Raw genomic sequence first — 16,227 nt, forward strand, 5'->3', positions numbered from 1 at the left:
GGTGGAGAGGGGAGGGGGGCGGGGACGGGCGCGGGGAGAACAGAGAGAGGATGCGCAACCCCTCGCGTGTCCGAAAGTACGTGGGCTCTCCCCCTGGCCCGCGTTATCTCCCGAACGTATACCGTATATCGACGATCTTTCGGTGATTAATTCCAGCTGTTGGTGCCAGGAGGCTCCAGCCAATTGAATCTCTCACGTCAGGCTCGCTCCGTTGCCTTTTATCCCTTCGGCCGGCTCGCGTTTCCTCGATGATGGCTTTCCGAGAAAGAGGACGCCGCCGTGTAAATAATAGATCCCGTTTAATCGGCTTATCGTGTCGGGGACAGGTGAAGAGGGAGCCCGGGGCGAAAGGGCGGCAAGTCCGTTGTCCACTTTTCCTTGCGAAACTTCCCCAGGTACAGCGAAGAATAAAGTTTCGGTCTGTTTCCCGGTGCCCCGGCCGGGTGCATAACGCGCGCGCAACCTTCGAATTTCCAGAACGCAATTTTCCCAAAGGAATCGGTCCTCGCTAATGCAAGAGTGGTTACGGAAGGAGAGGCGGATAAAAGGAGGCGGGATAAAGGACAGCGAGATGGTGGGATTGATGGAAGAAGGAAGAGAGGAAAACCGACGGAGAGACCAGGCACTAGTGGCGACGGAGTTTGAGGGTTGAACGAGCTGACGCTTTAAGCGATGTAAGTTACAGAAACTACGCTTCCGACCGGTCTCGGGCGCAGATTAGTCGTAATCTCGGCACATTGCACTCTACAGCCGTTTCCATCCCCCGTGCACCCCCACCCAGCCGACCTCACAACTACAAAGGTTTCCAAACCGTTACCTTCTCGCCGAACCAAGACGAACGTTCCGGGGCGCACCTAAATTCACGTACACGTGCATCGACGCCAAGCGACAGACTGTACTTGCCGCGGTATCGCCGCTTTGATTATTTCCTGCAGGCTTAAACCGAGACGTCTACGCCTTCATAGCCACGAGTTACAACTGCGCCGGAGATTAAACGCTTCTCGGTTTATAGCCAGCCAGGGTCTTTAGGCTCGGTTTACGTGGCTCGATGGGATTTTCCGCGGTAACTCGCCTCCCTTTTATGCAGCTGTTACTGTAAATCGATAGTCCGCCGATCCTGTCTGCCACTTGCCCCGGAAACTCCGTGGATGCATGACCACCTGACAGTCCCTTCTTCCGACGACGATATTGAATTATGCCGGCACCCCAAAAGACTTCCAAATCAAAGTTTCCGAGGCCTCCTTCGCTGGATGCTTTATTCATACACGGGTGTCGAGGGCTTGATAGATTACTGTTTGTTTGGTCGGGGGGACAATATTTCATCAATGGAAACGAGTTTTGTCCTCCGGAGGTGAAACCGACTATGGCAACGAAGATATCGAACAAACCGCGAAGAACAACGAGGGTGCAGTCTAGTCTTTGATGTCTCGCAAATACATTGTTAGACTTCGCAGCGTTGAAACACTTCCGTTTCTTGCCAGTGATTCAAAAAAGATGGCGGACGAAGGATAAGTCAAGGCTGATGATAGGAAGATCGATAAAGCTCGAGCGAGACGGAAAGATCGCGCGAAGACTGCGATAACTATCGACTAGGTCTGGTACATGCAATCTGTTCATCTGTCGTTTACATGTGAAAATGATTAATCTTTTGGTTAATGATATTGTGGAATTTTAACAAAGATACCACTTTACAAGACAAATTATTTCGACGCAATTAACCTATGAAGTACGAGTATCAAGTTGGTGACTTCTCCAAAAAGGTGCTACGAGCAAATTCGGGGTAAAGGAGAGAGGAGATTCACCATTCGAATTTTAATGTGCCCCGGTGTCGTTGACCGTAGGTGCTGACCAAAGAATGCAGAAAGAAGGGACTTCCGGCAGACACCTTCGAACGCAAACCACCGGAAGATGCGATTAAACGCTCGCCGATTCCCCTAAAACCGTCGCCGGCCATTCCCAGAACGACATCCGGGATGGTGGGCCTGCGATCATTCAGCTCCGAATACAATCTCGAAGTTACATTGACTAAAAGCTCCACGGTTACCGGATTGTTGACAAATATTATTCATTGTCATTCCGGATGAAACTCGTAATATGAAGTGAGGTAATCTACCCGATCGATTGAGCGTCTGAAATTAGAAAATCAGAAGAATAATGTCCTTGAATGCGTATACAGCTAAAAAGTATATAATATTTAGCCACTCGCAAACGAAACTGAATTTCATTCGGGGAATATTTACTCGCCAAAGTACATCGTTGTGAGAATCGGTAGTAAAATCGGTAAAACCATGTCTCCGTCGTTTAACCGGTACAAATAAACCAAATGCTGCAAATAGTGTGAACAACGTTACTCCTTTAATTCCATAAACCGTTTAAATGGACAACCGAAATTACTTTATACGTCCTGAGAATTTGGAATGTTTGGTGAGACTTCCAGCTCAGAATGTAAGCTTCTTTCGCTTCTTTGTCCGGGAGCCCGTTCGACTTATTGATCACGTATACAGTCGAGTCGTCGTGCATTACTATAATGTTCTCGTTTCGCGGATCGAAGATTATGTTCGTTATGGGGAAGAGCCACGCCAGCCGTTGCCTCAGTAGTCGGCTTTGCAAATTGTTAAAACATTTCGTATTCCGCCTCTAGAGAAAGTTGTACTCGACGAACTGAAATGAGACCCGGTAATTGAGTGCTACAGATAATTACCGATAAAGCGGGACGTTTTACGATTTTTAATTTTGTTCGCGGTGAGATATTGGAAGGGAGTTATAGCAGTAATCTAGCGTAACCTCATGGAAGACAGGAAATGCTGTGGATAGATTAGACGTTTCTTTTTTTATGGGCTGCTGTAATTAATGTTAATTTATCATTTTACGAGGCTGGATTATTTCGCTGAAATCCCTTAGTATTTTACAGTTGATCTCATTTCTCTTACCTCCTGTTCAGAACACGCGACGATTAAGTTCAAAGTGTCGTTCTGTACAGACATAGCTGTTAAAGGATAATTATACTTAGGCAGCAACCATACCATGGCCAAATCTGTGCTCAGTTTTTCTAAAATTGTACATATTGTGTGTAATAGCAATTAAGCATTTGCAATCAATGCAAAGAAAATATTTGTTGTTAGGGAAGCAACAAATCTCTCTATAAAATCTTTTCCCGCGTGGGAAGAACCGAGATACTGTAAATGCTTCTTTTTTACTATAGAATAGTTACAATGACTGAAGTTATGGAGATATTCGACAAGGATTTTAGGTGAATATTCATCCTCACTGACTGAGTACAGTTTCCCATCTGCATTCACAAGAGTTCTTGCGTCATTAACGTGCTTTCAATTCCTTCTACTCATTGTGGTTTCACAGTAGATTGTGTCATTGTACAGCTATAACATCTAATATGTGTACAGTATGGCTTTCATGGGATTTGATTAAGGATCCAAAAGCGATAAACAACCACGTGAATCTCCTGAAGCTATAACATTGCTCTCTATAGCTGTTAAGCATCATATAATAGTTTCTTTTTTAGTCATTTTTTAGATGCCTTTATCTTATGAATAGCAAAACCCAATAAACCTACCAAACTCTAATTGTATCTACAAATCCAATGAGAATCATTCCTTCTTTATTGTACCATTCGATACAAAGAATCTTTTTCTTCTATTTATAAAAAATTCTTTCATACATCAAAGCACTATTGGTTACAGCAAATTAATATATCTATTCTTTGTACCAACAGCTGAGCAAGTTTCTTCTGTGCCTGCATTTTCGCTTTTAATTAACAATGTCAAATTGTATCCTATCGTTCCATGAACACTTGTTGGAATTTCTTAACATCCAACTATTGCATATTCCACAAAAAATGCATTCCCAATATTCAAGATTTCAATGGAATTATCATTTCTGTAAACAGATTTGTAAAACATTCAATATAGCCGTATTTTCTGTGCCAGCTTCATATGTATACACAAAAACTAACCTCGCAACTATCTTATTTTTGATTCGTAAACGAACGAGGCCCAAGATTATAGAAATTAATATCATGTATTTGGAATATTATATATGTAGGAATGTTTACAACAGTTGTTAATATAATTGTACAATCTTGGAGGAATATTCTTGCGAGAAATATTAAATATGTAATACATACACAACGTAGGAGCTCTCTATACGATTAAATCCGTGGCGCGTATGTAGCGAAGTTCTCGCAACTTCCGCTTCTCTCTACCACTACAACTTGCGTTTTGGGAATATCCCTAGAGACTTCCAATTGGTTAGCGATTACTGGTGAGACAGTGTTGCACCTACAATCAAAGATGAAGAGGAAAAATAACGAGTGTTCAGGGAGCATCAACCAATCAAAGAAAAGCAGTTTCTGTAGCATATTTCTAAACCCTTTACCTCTGGCAGTGCGCAATATGGCGTGGCTATACTGTATTTCCGCCTTCGATTGAACATTATTGATATCTGCGAACTCGGACCAATTTACCATAAATTCATCATTCAACCGTCGACGGCGCTAAGATAGAATTTCTTCAAATCTAACAATACTGCATACAAGTGGTGAACGTTGATTAACAGGTGTTACAGCAAGGTAACGTAGTTATTTTGGTTTTACTGTAAGAAATGATTGTTATACCTCAATGTGAACATATATGTTATCGCATCAATAAAATTCGTGACTCATCTGCGTAGGCTTTTTGCATTGACATTACCCAAAATACCGAAATAAATGCAATTACAATGTATACTGAAAATGTTAACGTACATGTATCAACTCTTTGCAACGTAGTCTTATGTTTCTGTCATGAACATCTCTTGATTATATTAAAATAACCTTGCTATGTCATATATACGTACGCTTATATCATTGGGGATTCCCACAGTTACCATAATTATCAAGCAGCTCAATTACAACTGTAATAGAAATAATATTATATGAAATATCCGATATCATATGGTAACACTTCTAAGAAGAAATCAAATCGTACGCATCATTCCTTGTTGCTTAAAAAAATTCTACTTTAAGTATCATTTTCGCTAAAGCACAACTTCATTTTAAAATAATGTAAATGGTGTAACATTTACACCAGATGTTAATTGTATACATAGCTCATAAAAATTTCATAATGTATCTATCTAATGACATATTATACCATTATTAGTAGCATTTAAGCGTTTCATTGGAGAATATTTTTAACGTTCCAAAATCATTACCTGCACCCTAATAACATTTGTTAACAGTAAATTGCAGAACGATGCAAACGCATCGCGCAAGCGCTCTATGTACTGACGTAAGACTTTCCATATCCAACTGAACCTATTTCATATCAGCAGAGAGGTCTCTGGTATCTGCTACTTCGTTACTCGCATGAGATTTTCAGTCGAAGGTTGATGAGTCCAGTAACTGTGACATCTTTGTGCTACATTAAGAACGTGCAATTCTCGTATACATATACCGTATTGCATTGGTGACTGTGTAAACTCGTTGAAGCAATTATCATTTCAATAGTATCCGATCAACTTGCTGATTCAAGATCTCAAAGCGCTCTTTTACAGAGGTAAATAATTGCCATATTTTTACTCGGTGCACGAATGTACATACATCGTTATCGATTGTAACCATTTCTAGAAAGTGCGCATGACGCATTGAATTGACTTGCACAGATAACAATCTGTTTTTCCGGCAAATATCGTAATGTTTTGTTTCACCAATTAAATCTACTATTTAATTCTTTATCCATAATGTTCTGCTGTGCTATTGCAGAAAAGATTATTTTTCTGGAACATGGCAGCGCCGCTCAGAAAATGTCCGCTGTGATGGTTTAATCCGGTTAGCTGTTCCGAGAAACGTTAACAGTTGACATGACATATCGTTCTGTTTACTATAATTTGCTGACTAAAGCTACTTATTTATTATTATAGGTATTTAAATTTACAGCAAAAAAGAATGCATAATTGCGGCCTCTCGTCGATGGGATGATGAAATTGCTCAATCTAACGTAACTTGATGGTTTTTATTGTTTTTTATTAAACTTCTTTTTCCACTGCCGCATAGAATCGCTTAACAGGCATACATCTGCGCTTTATGTATTTAAGTTCCTAATAACGAATAATATTTTTTCTAACAGCAATATTGAATTGCAGACAATACCAATGCGTTAAATCAAAACTGTATGTAGCATAAAAACTTAGAGATAACTATGAATTGCAGTTCCTTAAGTGTATTTCCTGTTGATATTAAGTATCTGAAAAGGCCAAGCTTGTATTTGTATTTACCTTATTCAATTGTGCTGTACATGTATATTTCTAGTTATAAGCACTTAAATGGATTTATGTCAGATTACCATCATGATTTAATACTACTTATAAATATAAATACAAGTCTCCTCAGATTTGAAATTCATAATTCCAGGTATTGTACTTAGTATCTGATATGTAATAGGTAGGTCTGTATTGTATACAGATAAGATTACAAAATGTTTCACTGTGTTCTTAGTAATCTTTTTAATATAATATCAGAGACATAATACATTAATTTAAAAAGTTTTACTGTAAACAATATTTTATAAACGCCTGAACTATTTATATAAGAAATATACTTACAACTTACATTTGGGTCAAGGGTTATCTTGTATGTCTTAAGCCAAACATTGTGGCCAGCTTATGAGATATATCATTTTAATATTTTTATGATTTAAGAGTTGGGAATCTAATACATTGTTATTACAGAGAGGGCTCTAATTAACTCTTTACTATCAAAGTGAGCAGTTCAGACATGGGAAATACTTAAATAGTGTCGTATTCAGTGTGTTAATAGCTTTATTTAAAAATTCTGTATAAGGATAGTTCATGTTCATTTTTTAATGAAAGTTTCCTTTTCCTAGACTTAAAATGTATTCCCTATTCATAACCATCAATTACGCTTACATTGAAGAATTTTATTTCATTTTGAGAAAATCATTTTCAATAAGTTATACTTCAACATAATAAGATGTACAATGAAAACAAAATCAAATTTTTCATCCCTTTAAATTGGAATATACCATTGAAGAAAAGTTTCTACTCTTAAGTAATATTGATGTATTGAAATGTGTATATATTTTAATGTCTTCTAAAATATTATTAGACGTAATTGGTGTTGTAATAAATTATATGTAAATCAAATGTTATTATATCACAATTTAAAGGGTGCTGACACATTTGTGTTCCGACATTTTCTTGATCTTTTTTAACTATAATTTGTTATAATAATAGATTATTTTTCAGCTAAAGAGAATACAATATGGCAACTTGGCAGAGCGCTCCAGGATATCCGCCAGGTGCAGGATATCCACCAGGTGCAGGATATCCCCCACCACCACAAGGTTCTAATTTTTTATGTTCAAAATATTTTTTATATCATGCCTCTAATATATGCAACAGAATGTTTAGCAAGCTGTAAATACTATGATGCTTATTTCAAGTGATAATCATCATCCTTAACCATCTACCAGTGTGTGGACATGTCAGTCATAATTTACAATCATTAGTTACAAATAATTAGTCTGTGGATTTCATGCATGTATGATAAACAGTAATATACAAATCTGTAAGGATATTAGAAAAATTTAAAGATATTAGTGTTACATTATTAACAAAATATTCAAAATTTTAAAGAAAAAATTATATTTTCAATTTACCTCTATTCTGTAGAATAAACTTTGAAAATTTTTATTTTGCATAGAAATCTACAGTCTACTAATAATGCACCTACAATATTCACTTATCTACACAAAAGGGATTAATGTACCATTGTGACCAATACTATTAAATTTCATACTATATTATCAATCAGTGGCTATTATTAGAGCACAAGAGTTTATAGAAGTCAATGCTTATGATAGAGAATAAAATTTGTATAAGCATAATATTTTACGTATTAAATATTGATTGTTTAGGTTATCCTCCACCAAATCCTGGCTATCCGCCTCAAGACGGATTTAATCCAGGATATCCACCTCCATACGGAACAATTCCACCAGGTTGGCATACTTCTTATTTTAATGAAATTTGTAGATGATATCTAGAATATATGTATGTACAAGAATCGCGTACAAGATTGTTGTTTTATTTTGTTGCAGCGCCTGGATTTATTTCTCCTCCAAATCAACCACCACCACAAGGCGGATTTTCAGCACATCCAAGCATGTATGACACAAATTATGGAGAAGATCCTTCACATGACCTGTACAAAGGGTTTGATTTCAATGATAAATCAATTAGACGTGGATTCATAAGGTTTGTATAATGTTATAATTTTTAAGACTCCTGCTATATACTGTCTTAAATTGTAAAATTATGTACTTTCTTTCAGAAAAGTGTACAGTATACTGATGTCACAACTTTTGATTACGGTGGGAATGATAGCATTGTTCCTTTATCACCGTCCAACGAAGCTGTGGGTGCAACATCATACAGAGCTATTTTGGATTTGTTTTGCAGCCACAATTGTTTTGATCATATGCATGGCATGTTGTCCAACTGTTAGGCGAAAAGCTCCAATGAATTTTATATTTCTGTTTTTGTTCACGGTAGCAGAAAGTGTTTTATTAGCTATAGCTGCCTCAACGTATAACTCCGAAGAGGTAATATATGAAAGAGAGAAATATAAACGATATAAAATTATTGAATTTCTTGGACGTATTATACAGTTTTAAATGTTTATAGGTTCTACTGGCCGTTGGAATTACAGCAGCTGTTTGTTTTGCACTAACGTTATTTGCATTCCAAACTAAGATCGATTTTACTGGACTATCTAGTGTTCTTTTCGTTGCGTTGGTTATTTTTCTACTGTTTGGAATAATCGCTATGATCTGGCATGGACCAATTATGAGATTAGTTTATGCATCGATTGGGGCTTTGCTCTTTTCTATGTACTTAATCTACGACACGCAAATAATGCTTGGTGGTCATCACAAGTATTCAATTTCTCCGGAGGAGTACATCTTCGCGGCATTGAATCTTTACTTAGATGTTATTAACATCTTTCTTTACATTTTAACTATTATTGGAGCATCACGTGATTAAGTGTTGTAATATATAATAGTTTAACAGTTGCTGGATTAATGTTTAACGCGAAATGCTTTTATTCATTTTTATTCTGTTTTGACTCTTTGCTTGTTTAATTCAGAGAGTATTACAAACGAATAATTGGAATATAAAAAAAACAATTGAACAACATGTATTATGCGTTATTTGCTATAAAATAATAGCTTTTACACGATTTCAAATTATTGCTATCACAAATAGCGTAGAAAAATCATTATCTTAAAATATGACTTCTAGTCTTATAAGTCAAACAAAATAATTCCTATGCTTACCTTGAGAGGGAAGCTGATTGTTATTTATAATTAATAATATAAATAAGATTTTTATGAATGTCAAAGCAGTATGAATACGTGTATACTTCCTTGTTTTGTTTTTATTATATACCTACTTGAAGTATTATTCATGCATGTGAATCTTCCTGGGATTCTATAAATTATCTTTTTGGGATATATATATTTATGTATCTTTTTGTACAGTCTTGTTACACACAAAAAATTGTTTAACTCCAGCACACGATTGATTTACATAATATGATTTAATGTTTATATTTGCAGTAGTGACACACACATCTGTATAATTGTAAACATATATAAATGTAAACTAAACATGGATTTACATGTAATGTATATTTAAAAATAGGCAATGCCATTGATAATATTTAAATAAAGAAATTCCGAAGTGTAAATGAATATTTATATTTTCTCTAATGAATGGTTGAAACAACAATGAATCCCTATGATTTCATGTATTTTCTTGTAGTCAAAAAATTCTATAGTGACAGTATTATCTACACGTCACTATACACTACGTTTATTGCGTGGGACATAAGGAAACGAGTGCTTGAAAATTGTGAATATTTTTATATTTGTAGTAAATTAGTCTTACACAAATAGGATAAAAGCTCTTGATTTCAAGCTTTCAGATTTTAACTTAAAATGTAAATAAGCATATATAGTGCAATGTCGGTATGAAAAAGCATTCAATGTTCACATAGATTTTTTAAGTTTAAAAGCCCACATTCATTCTCACTCTCCTCAATATGGTAACAAATTGCAGCCTCATAGCAAATAAATTGTTCCTAGTTAACTTTGTTCGTGCAACAATGCATGGAGTTTCATATGGAAAACAAAGCTCCATCAGCAGTACTTATTATCGACTTCTTATATTATTTATAAAAACTCTGATAGAGCTTCAATGTTTGTATACATGCAATAAACATATCCATAAGTACAATTGTATAAGTGACAAACAGCATTTATATTTCACCCTCTGAAACCCAGATCTAGTTAAAAACTTCACCTTTCAAACGAGAGATGTTTCTTTTATACCGCGAGTAAAACGTTTTCTCTCAACAGTTATCAAATTAGTTGAATTGAATTTGTTTAGGCAGTGATGTGAAGAGTTTAATTATACTATTATGCTTTAAATTATGCTCTAAATCTATCCACAAATCTATTTTGAGTGGCACGAGCTGATATATAGTTTATTATGCGCCATTAAAATAAATAATATAAAATTAGCAGCACCGATTAGAACTTCTTTCCACTCTTCGATCGACTGTCACTCTATCGGGAGCATCTTGAGGTTCTTTTCCATGTGTTTTCTCCAATATTGCTTCTGCTAATTCACTAAATGCACGATCAATGTTGATGTCTGCCTTTGCAGATGTTTCCATAAATCTGATACCATGCTCTCTTGCTATCTATAAAGTTACATCAATTTATTCATTTTAGACATTTGTCTATGAGTCAATTCATGAATTGTATATACTAAGTATTCATTATTTTACCGCTTCTCCTCTCTCAGTGCTGACCACACGTCTCTCGTCCATATCACTTTTATTTCCTAATATCATCTTTTCTACGTCTTCATTGGCATGCTGTAATGATAAAAATGCAGAATAAAAAATCCATCTATAAATCCACACGCTATTTTTTCTACTTTTATGAAACTAAACATTACAATTATACTTACTTCATCAATATTTCTTAACCATTTGACAATATTTTCGAATGTTTTCTCATTGGTAATATCATAAACGAGCATAATACCCATTGCACCCCTGTAGTATGATGTAGTAATAGTATGAAATCTTTCTTGACCAGCGGTATCCCTGTAAATATATGAATTAAAGGATGTTTAAATATATTTAATATTCTATAACTTACCATATTTGTAATTTGATTTTCTTTCCTCTTAATTCCACTGTCTTGATCTTAAAATCGATACCTAAGTAAAGAAAAATACTACGTGTAATATCTGTTTACATTTCTCATATACCCTTTCCACTCACAAAGGATTAAGCTTTAATTGCAGACTGTGTAATTTTTTTTCAAGTAGCATTTCCCACATATCTTTACAGAGAGTTAAGTAATGTTTAATACAATGATTGGCTACTGTGATTGAATTTCATTTATATTTGAATAAAAAAAAAAATAAACCGACAAATCATTATTAAAGCATAATACTTTTAACTATCATTTAATATTTTTTAATCAGATTGACGATCAACGAACTATATTTACAATTAGTAACTGATAACTGACAAGTTCATCAATCAATTGAAAATACAATCTTAACTTTTTAACAATTAATTAATTTTGATTGGAAGCATCGCTCAATACAACAACCAAAAGATTCATTTGATTTACACCGGACTCTGTTTTGATAGCAGAATATTGCAATTTCATCTTAGCAGCATAACCTACTATGCCGAACGAAATTTCCGCTGCTGAATGATCCGGTTCACGAGTTGCGCCTCCGTTGCGACCGTATAGTTAATGCATAATTCTTTTTCTCACCTATAGTAGAAATGAATGTTGTGGAAAAGGCATCGTCCGAAAATCTGAACAATATACAGGTTTTGCCGACTCCGGAGTCACCGATGAGCAGTAACTTGAACAACAGATCGTACGTCTTTTTCGCCATTTCACTGTTGCTCCGCGTTAACGAGTCGCCGAAGAAAACAAAACGAGTCGAACCTGTGGAGCACGATTCACAGTTTTTCCAGACGATGTTTCGAACATCGAACGCTCTGAACGATTATAGGTTTCAAGGTCGGACGAGGGCGCGTCTCGACGTGCAACGGGGCCTCTTTAACGACGGAAAAACCGGTCACAGGGGCTGACTATTAAAAGACAATACGACGTCACACAACAGACCAGCACGCAGAAGCATCGGGGTAACTTTGCACTTTGCGTCCTAACGAGTCCGTACGAGTCACAAAGTGTATCAGCTAACCAATGATTTCTTGGTACGACCGTTTCATCGTTGTTACAATCACGAAACTACGCCGGGTTCAACTGCAAATATTCCATCTACCACGGGAGGTCACCACCACTGCAAGAACGATTTTAAATTACCCGGATGTTAGACAGAATGTATACATAAATCAGCACCGAGTTATTGCTTATTTTATCGATTCCGCACTGTTCATTTCTACTTGTACGTAACTGTACTTTGTTTGCTCTGTATCGATGCGTGTCGAAATGAAAACGTCGACGTTCCGCGGCGTTACGTGCTTTTCAGTTTTTGCTTGATACAATTGTTGTGTCAATAATAACGTCAATTATATAATAAGAAAACGATCGTTTTTTTGTAACAGTACCTTCGAAAGATTCCTGTGCAATTCCACCGAATACAACGATTCGTAGGTGCCGATTAAATCGTTAACCACATTTAGATATAGCGCGATGATGCACATCGGATATCACGTACATGTATATACTATGTGGTCGCTACACATACATAATATGTATGTGTGGAGGCATCTCGGATGCATCTAGCAACAAGTAAATGAGTCTAATATGCCACGAATCATGTACAAGGTGTCCCGTTCAAACTGTTACAATTTTTTAGAGCTTTCGAGAAATATATCAAAATTTCTATAAAATTCGTTCAACAGTTTTGGTATAGTTTGTTTAATTTCATTGTTAAGTGACAGAAGCGACGCCTCCATTTGTTTTTTTTTTTAAATACGTTTCATGTTATTTAAATATTTGACAACCATTCAAAGTTAAAAGTTTTATTTCAGGATTGGCGCCGGTAAAAAGTTTTACCACTTTTTAATTCGAGAATTTCGGTTGACCAAAGTTGTTATTATGTTTCTTTTTTTCTGTTAAACGTAAAAGTAATATTACCTCCACTCAGAGCAATTGCATTTATTCATGTATTTATCTGATGTTCAAATAGTAAAGCACGCGTTTCTTTGTACTGATCATACGTATAATTAACTGTATTCCGACTAGTTTGATGGTATGTCATTTATCATGTGATTCAGAGACGTGGAACTTATAATAGTGTCATAAATACATCTCGTTACAACGAAGTATATATTATTAAGGTATTTAATTAAATAACAAACTACGCGCGGAAAAGTGAACGTTAGCGCCATCTTTTCACAGCACCGTGAACATCATTACGAATTATATTACCATAGACGAGGTATACCTCGGATTACATCCTGCAGTACCGATAACTGGTACTATATAGCTAACATTACCACATTGCATTAATTGCGATAAAAATTAGAATCAGAATCTGTTGCTTCGGAGATAGTTCTAGTATGAATTAAAATGGACTCAGTAACTTCTAACAATGTCTCAAACTTTTGTTAATAATCACTTTCATGCTTTCGCTACCTTACCAGTGTTGATCGGTCTGTTGAACGTAGTTCTGAAATTCTTCGTTCTAAATTGCAGAGAGCGCGATCAAATGTTCGACTTGTAGTAAAATCGGTATTTCAGATCGCATACCTCGAAACCCCATATGGTTACATCATAAACGAAATATAAATAGGAATGGACTTAGAATGCAAAGTGTTTTCTGTGTCTGAATTTCCGATATCCTAATAATCAATTATTCTTACGAAAATTCTAGAAGTAATATGGAAACCTCCTGTCAAGTATACCTAATGAAGAGGATGGCAAGGTTAGGTGGAAGGGAGAAGTTGGAATATTATTATTAGTTGAATTGCAAATAGAAAAGATTCAGCGATACGAAGAAATTATAAAAAGAAAGGAAAGACAGTGGTGAGATTCTTTGAGCAATAATATATAACATATTTTAATAAATTCAGCATACTTTTAATTTAGCTTTTGCATGAAAATAAATCGTTATTTCAAAAGTTTGCAAACTGATATTAGATCTTCTGCTCTATATTGACACATTTGATACAAATTCATAAATAATTTTATACAAAAATAGTGTTTTGTTACAATGTCTGGTATTATTATATAATTGGTATTAATGATACGTGTTAAACAATGTGTATTAATTATTTGATATGTGTTACAGTGATCGTCAGAATTCTAGAACAGAAGACTCAGTCTTGTTTTACCGTTTATTTCTAAAACGTAAGATAATCGGATGTGCGGGGGGACCAAGATCAAAGTGGACCCGACAGATTACGCTATCTGGCGGGATGCTGTGCAAGCTCGGGTTTGCGAACGGAGCAATGGCGTAGGCGGCGATCCATGTGATAAATTAATTTTTATAGCTTCGTGGGTGGCGGCTCTTTCTATTGGTCGCTGATCGGGCGCCTCCCACTTCGAACGATGTAACCTTCTCCTGGTTTATTCCACTCAGCTGTGATACCACGATATATACCATTTGTCTCGTTTTCAATGAGCTGGCAAGGGAACGGCGGATGGGTGTAATTGAAATACATTCGCGGATCTCCGATGCTCAACAAAGGCGCAGCAAGCACGATGCGATTTTTAATAATGCGCCGCCGTAACGTCGCCTGCGTTTTACAACGCTACTCTGCCCGATGAACACTCCAACATAATTACATAAGGCTCGAAGCAAACGCGGATCTCGGATAGCTTTCGTCTTTTTACGGTAAAATAGTTATCGCGCCGCACGGAAATTTCGTACGGCCGTTCGCAATCTTATCTAAATACAAATGTACTTTTAACGTTGATCGAAAAGATTATTTGTAGAAAATACAAATTCCTTTTTGTCAATATGTTTGGCGAAACGCGTATCGAGCTTGTTAACCGAACCTGGAGACCAGCAAGACTGCGATTCACTGGAATCGTCGTGTAAACGGCAACGCGAATAAATCAGCGAATAAATCCCTGCGAATGTTCGCAGGGAACAGTAATTGCCAACAAGGAATATTTTAGTGCTCTCATAAATGGCATGTAAATATATTTATCGAATTCGTTCAATGTAGCAGCGAGAAACGGATGTCGCTTGTCCGGGCATCGAATTCGCCGACGATATCTCCCGTACAGGCGTTGACGTCTCCGTGATATCAAATGTTTGGAACAGATATTCACCAAATAGATTATCATCTATTTATGGTAATAAAATAAGGATAATTTTGCAGAAGATTTGATAGGGCTAAACACTAACAAAATTATATTTTCAAATGCACAGTTTGTACAACGAACGTTGTCGCTGTTTTCGGTACAATTTCTCTTTCAACGATTTTTCCGTCCCTTTGAAGAAACGCGGCAGAATTTATCGAATTATTAAAAAGGCTTTGAATCGCGCCGCGCGAGCCGTTAATCGCCGATTACCCAGTGTCTCAAAGTTACAAACACCCTTTTCCAGATAATTCCGTCGCGCGTTCGTTATTCGCGGTTTTATTGCCGAGGAAATTCGCGTAAAAGTGCGAAAGCCTAGGAACGAGGCAGTAAACGAGGTTTTGCTCGATCACAATCGCGTCCGCCGCGAAGTCGCCGCGCTCGCGCGCGCGAGCGCGGCGTTTCTGCTACGGGCTCGCGCTCGGCGAGCGGCGACGCAAGAAAAAGGCCTTGGCCAATAAAATATCGTGATAAACGACACAGCAGCGCTTTCCACGATTACGTTTACGAGTCGGAGGGGCTGCTATACTTACGCGAATCACCGGCGGTGAACCGTGTTCCGTCGCCGCGGCGAGTTTTACAAGCGGGCAGCTTTTCCGCACGTGCTACGTCGTCGACGCTAAGGGAAATCGGCGGCGTCGGTCGTCGAACGGCTCATTAAATATAGATGGTTATCTCGATACCTCGGCCGGCACCGATCCCCGAGAAAATCTACTCCGGCAGAGTTTTATGAACCGTCGATCGGTTAGCAAAGGTTAGCAAACGTTTTTGCCGTCGCGTGGAAAGTTTATAATTTTCATTGCCGGTCGTGTTTCGTGTTCGACGCGAGGAG

The 16,227-nt window shown here is 36.9% G+C and overlaps 2 protein-coding genes and 1 pseudogene across 8 annotated transcripts; 1 reads left to right on the forward strand and 2 right to left on the reverse strand.

The window, feature by feature from the left end:
• Positions 1–1,712: 1,712 nt before the first annotated feature.
• LOC144470718 (U3 small nucleolar RNA-associated protein 4 homolog) lies at positions 1,713–4,526 on the reverse strand (annotated as a pseudogene). The gene is made up of 6 exons (XR_013494177.1): positions 4,393–4,526; positions 4,142–4,295; positions 2,931–3,894; positions 2,395–2,661; positions 2,241–2,326; positions 1,713–2,129 (listed from the first exon to the last, which is right to left on the reverse strand). The product of XR_013494177.1 is annotated as a U3 small nucleolar RNA-associated protein 4 homolog (transcript).
• Positions 4,444–9,766, forward strand: Lfg (Glutamate NMDA receptor-associated protein 1 lifeguard). 4 transcript variants are annotated; one of them, XM_078182184.1, is made up of 6 exons: positions 4,444–4,585; positions 7,261–7,358; positions 7,932–8,015; positions 8,115–8,271; positions 8,348–8,618; positions 8,701–9,766. In XM_078182184.1, the coding sequence occupies exons 2-6, from the start codon at positions 7,277–7,279 to the stop codon at positions 9,058–9,060; spliced, it is 954 nt and encodes a 317-aa protein (XP_078038310.1). In that variant the 5' UTR covers positions 4,444–4,585; positions 7,261–7,276; the 3' UTR covers positions 9,061–9,766. The 4 variants fall into 4 exon arrangements, with proteins under 4 accessions (XP_078038310.1, XP_078038307.1, XP_078038311.1 ...); XM_078182181.1 differs by lacking the exon at positions 4,444–4,585 and adding an exon at positions 5,270–5,552; XM_078182182.1 differs by lacking the exon at positions 4,444–4,585 and adding an exon at positions 5,601–5,916.
• A 161-nt stretch (positions 9,767–9,927) lies between these two features.
• Rab10 (RAS oncogene family member Rab10) lies at positions 9,928–12,818 on the reverse strand. 3 transcript variants are annotated; one of them, XM_078182187.1, is made up of 6 exons: positions 12,689–12,818; positions 11,883–12,420; positions 11,250–11,310; positions 11,056–11,194; positions 10,871–10,960; positions 9,928–10,783 (listed from the first exon to the last, which is right to left on the reverse strand). In XM_078182187.1, the coding sequence occupies exons 2-6, from the start codon at positions 12,007–12,009 to the stop codon at positions 10,598–10,600; spliced, it is 603 nt and encodes a 200-aa protein (XP_078038313.1). In that variant the 5' UTR covers positions 12,010–12,420; positions 12,689–12,818; the 3' UTR covers positions 9,928–10,597. The 3 variants fall into 3 exon arrangements, with proteins under 3 accessions (XP_078038313.1, XP_078038314.1, XP_078038312.1); XM_078182188.1 differs by having other exon boundaries at positions 11,883–12,062; positions 12,689–12,789; XM_078182186.1 differs by lacking the exon at positions 12,689–12,818 and having other exon boundaries at positions 11,883–12,589.
• Between the last annotated feature and the right edge of the window lie 3,409 nt (positions 12,819–16,227).

The sequence above is a fragment of the Augochlora pura genome, chromosome 6 (assembly GCF_028453695.1).
Source record: "Augochlora pura isolate Apur16 chromosome 6, APUR_v2.2.1, whole genome shotgun sequence".
In the NCBI taxonomy this organism is placed as follows: domain Eukaryota; kingdom Metazoa; phylum Arthropoda; class Insecta; order Hymenoptera; family Halictidae; genus Augochlora; species Augochlora pura.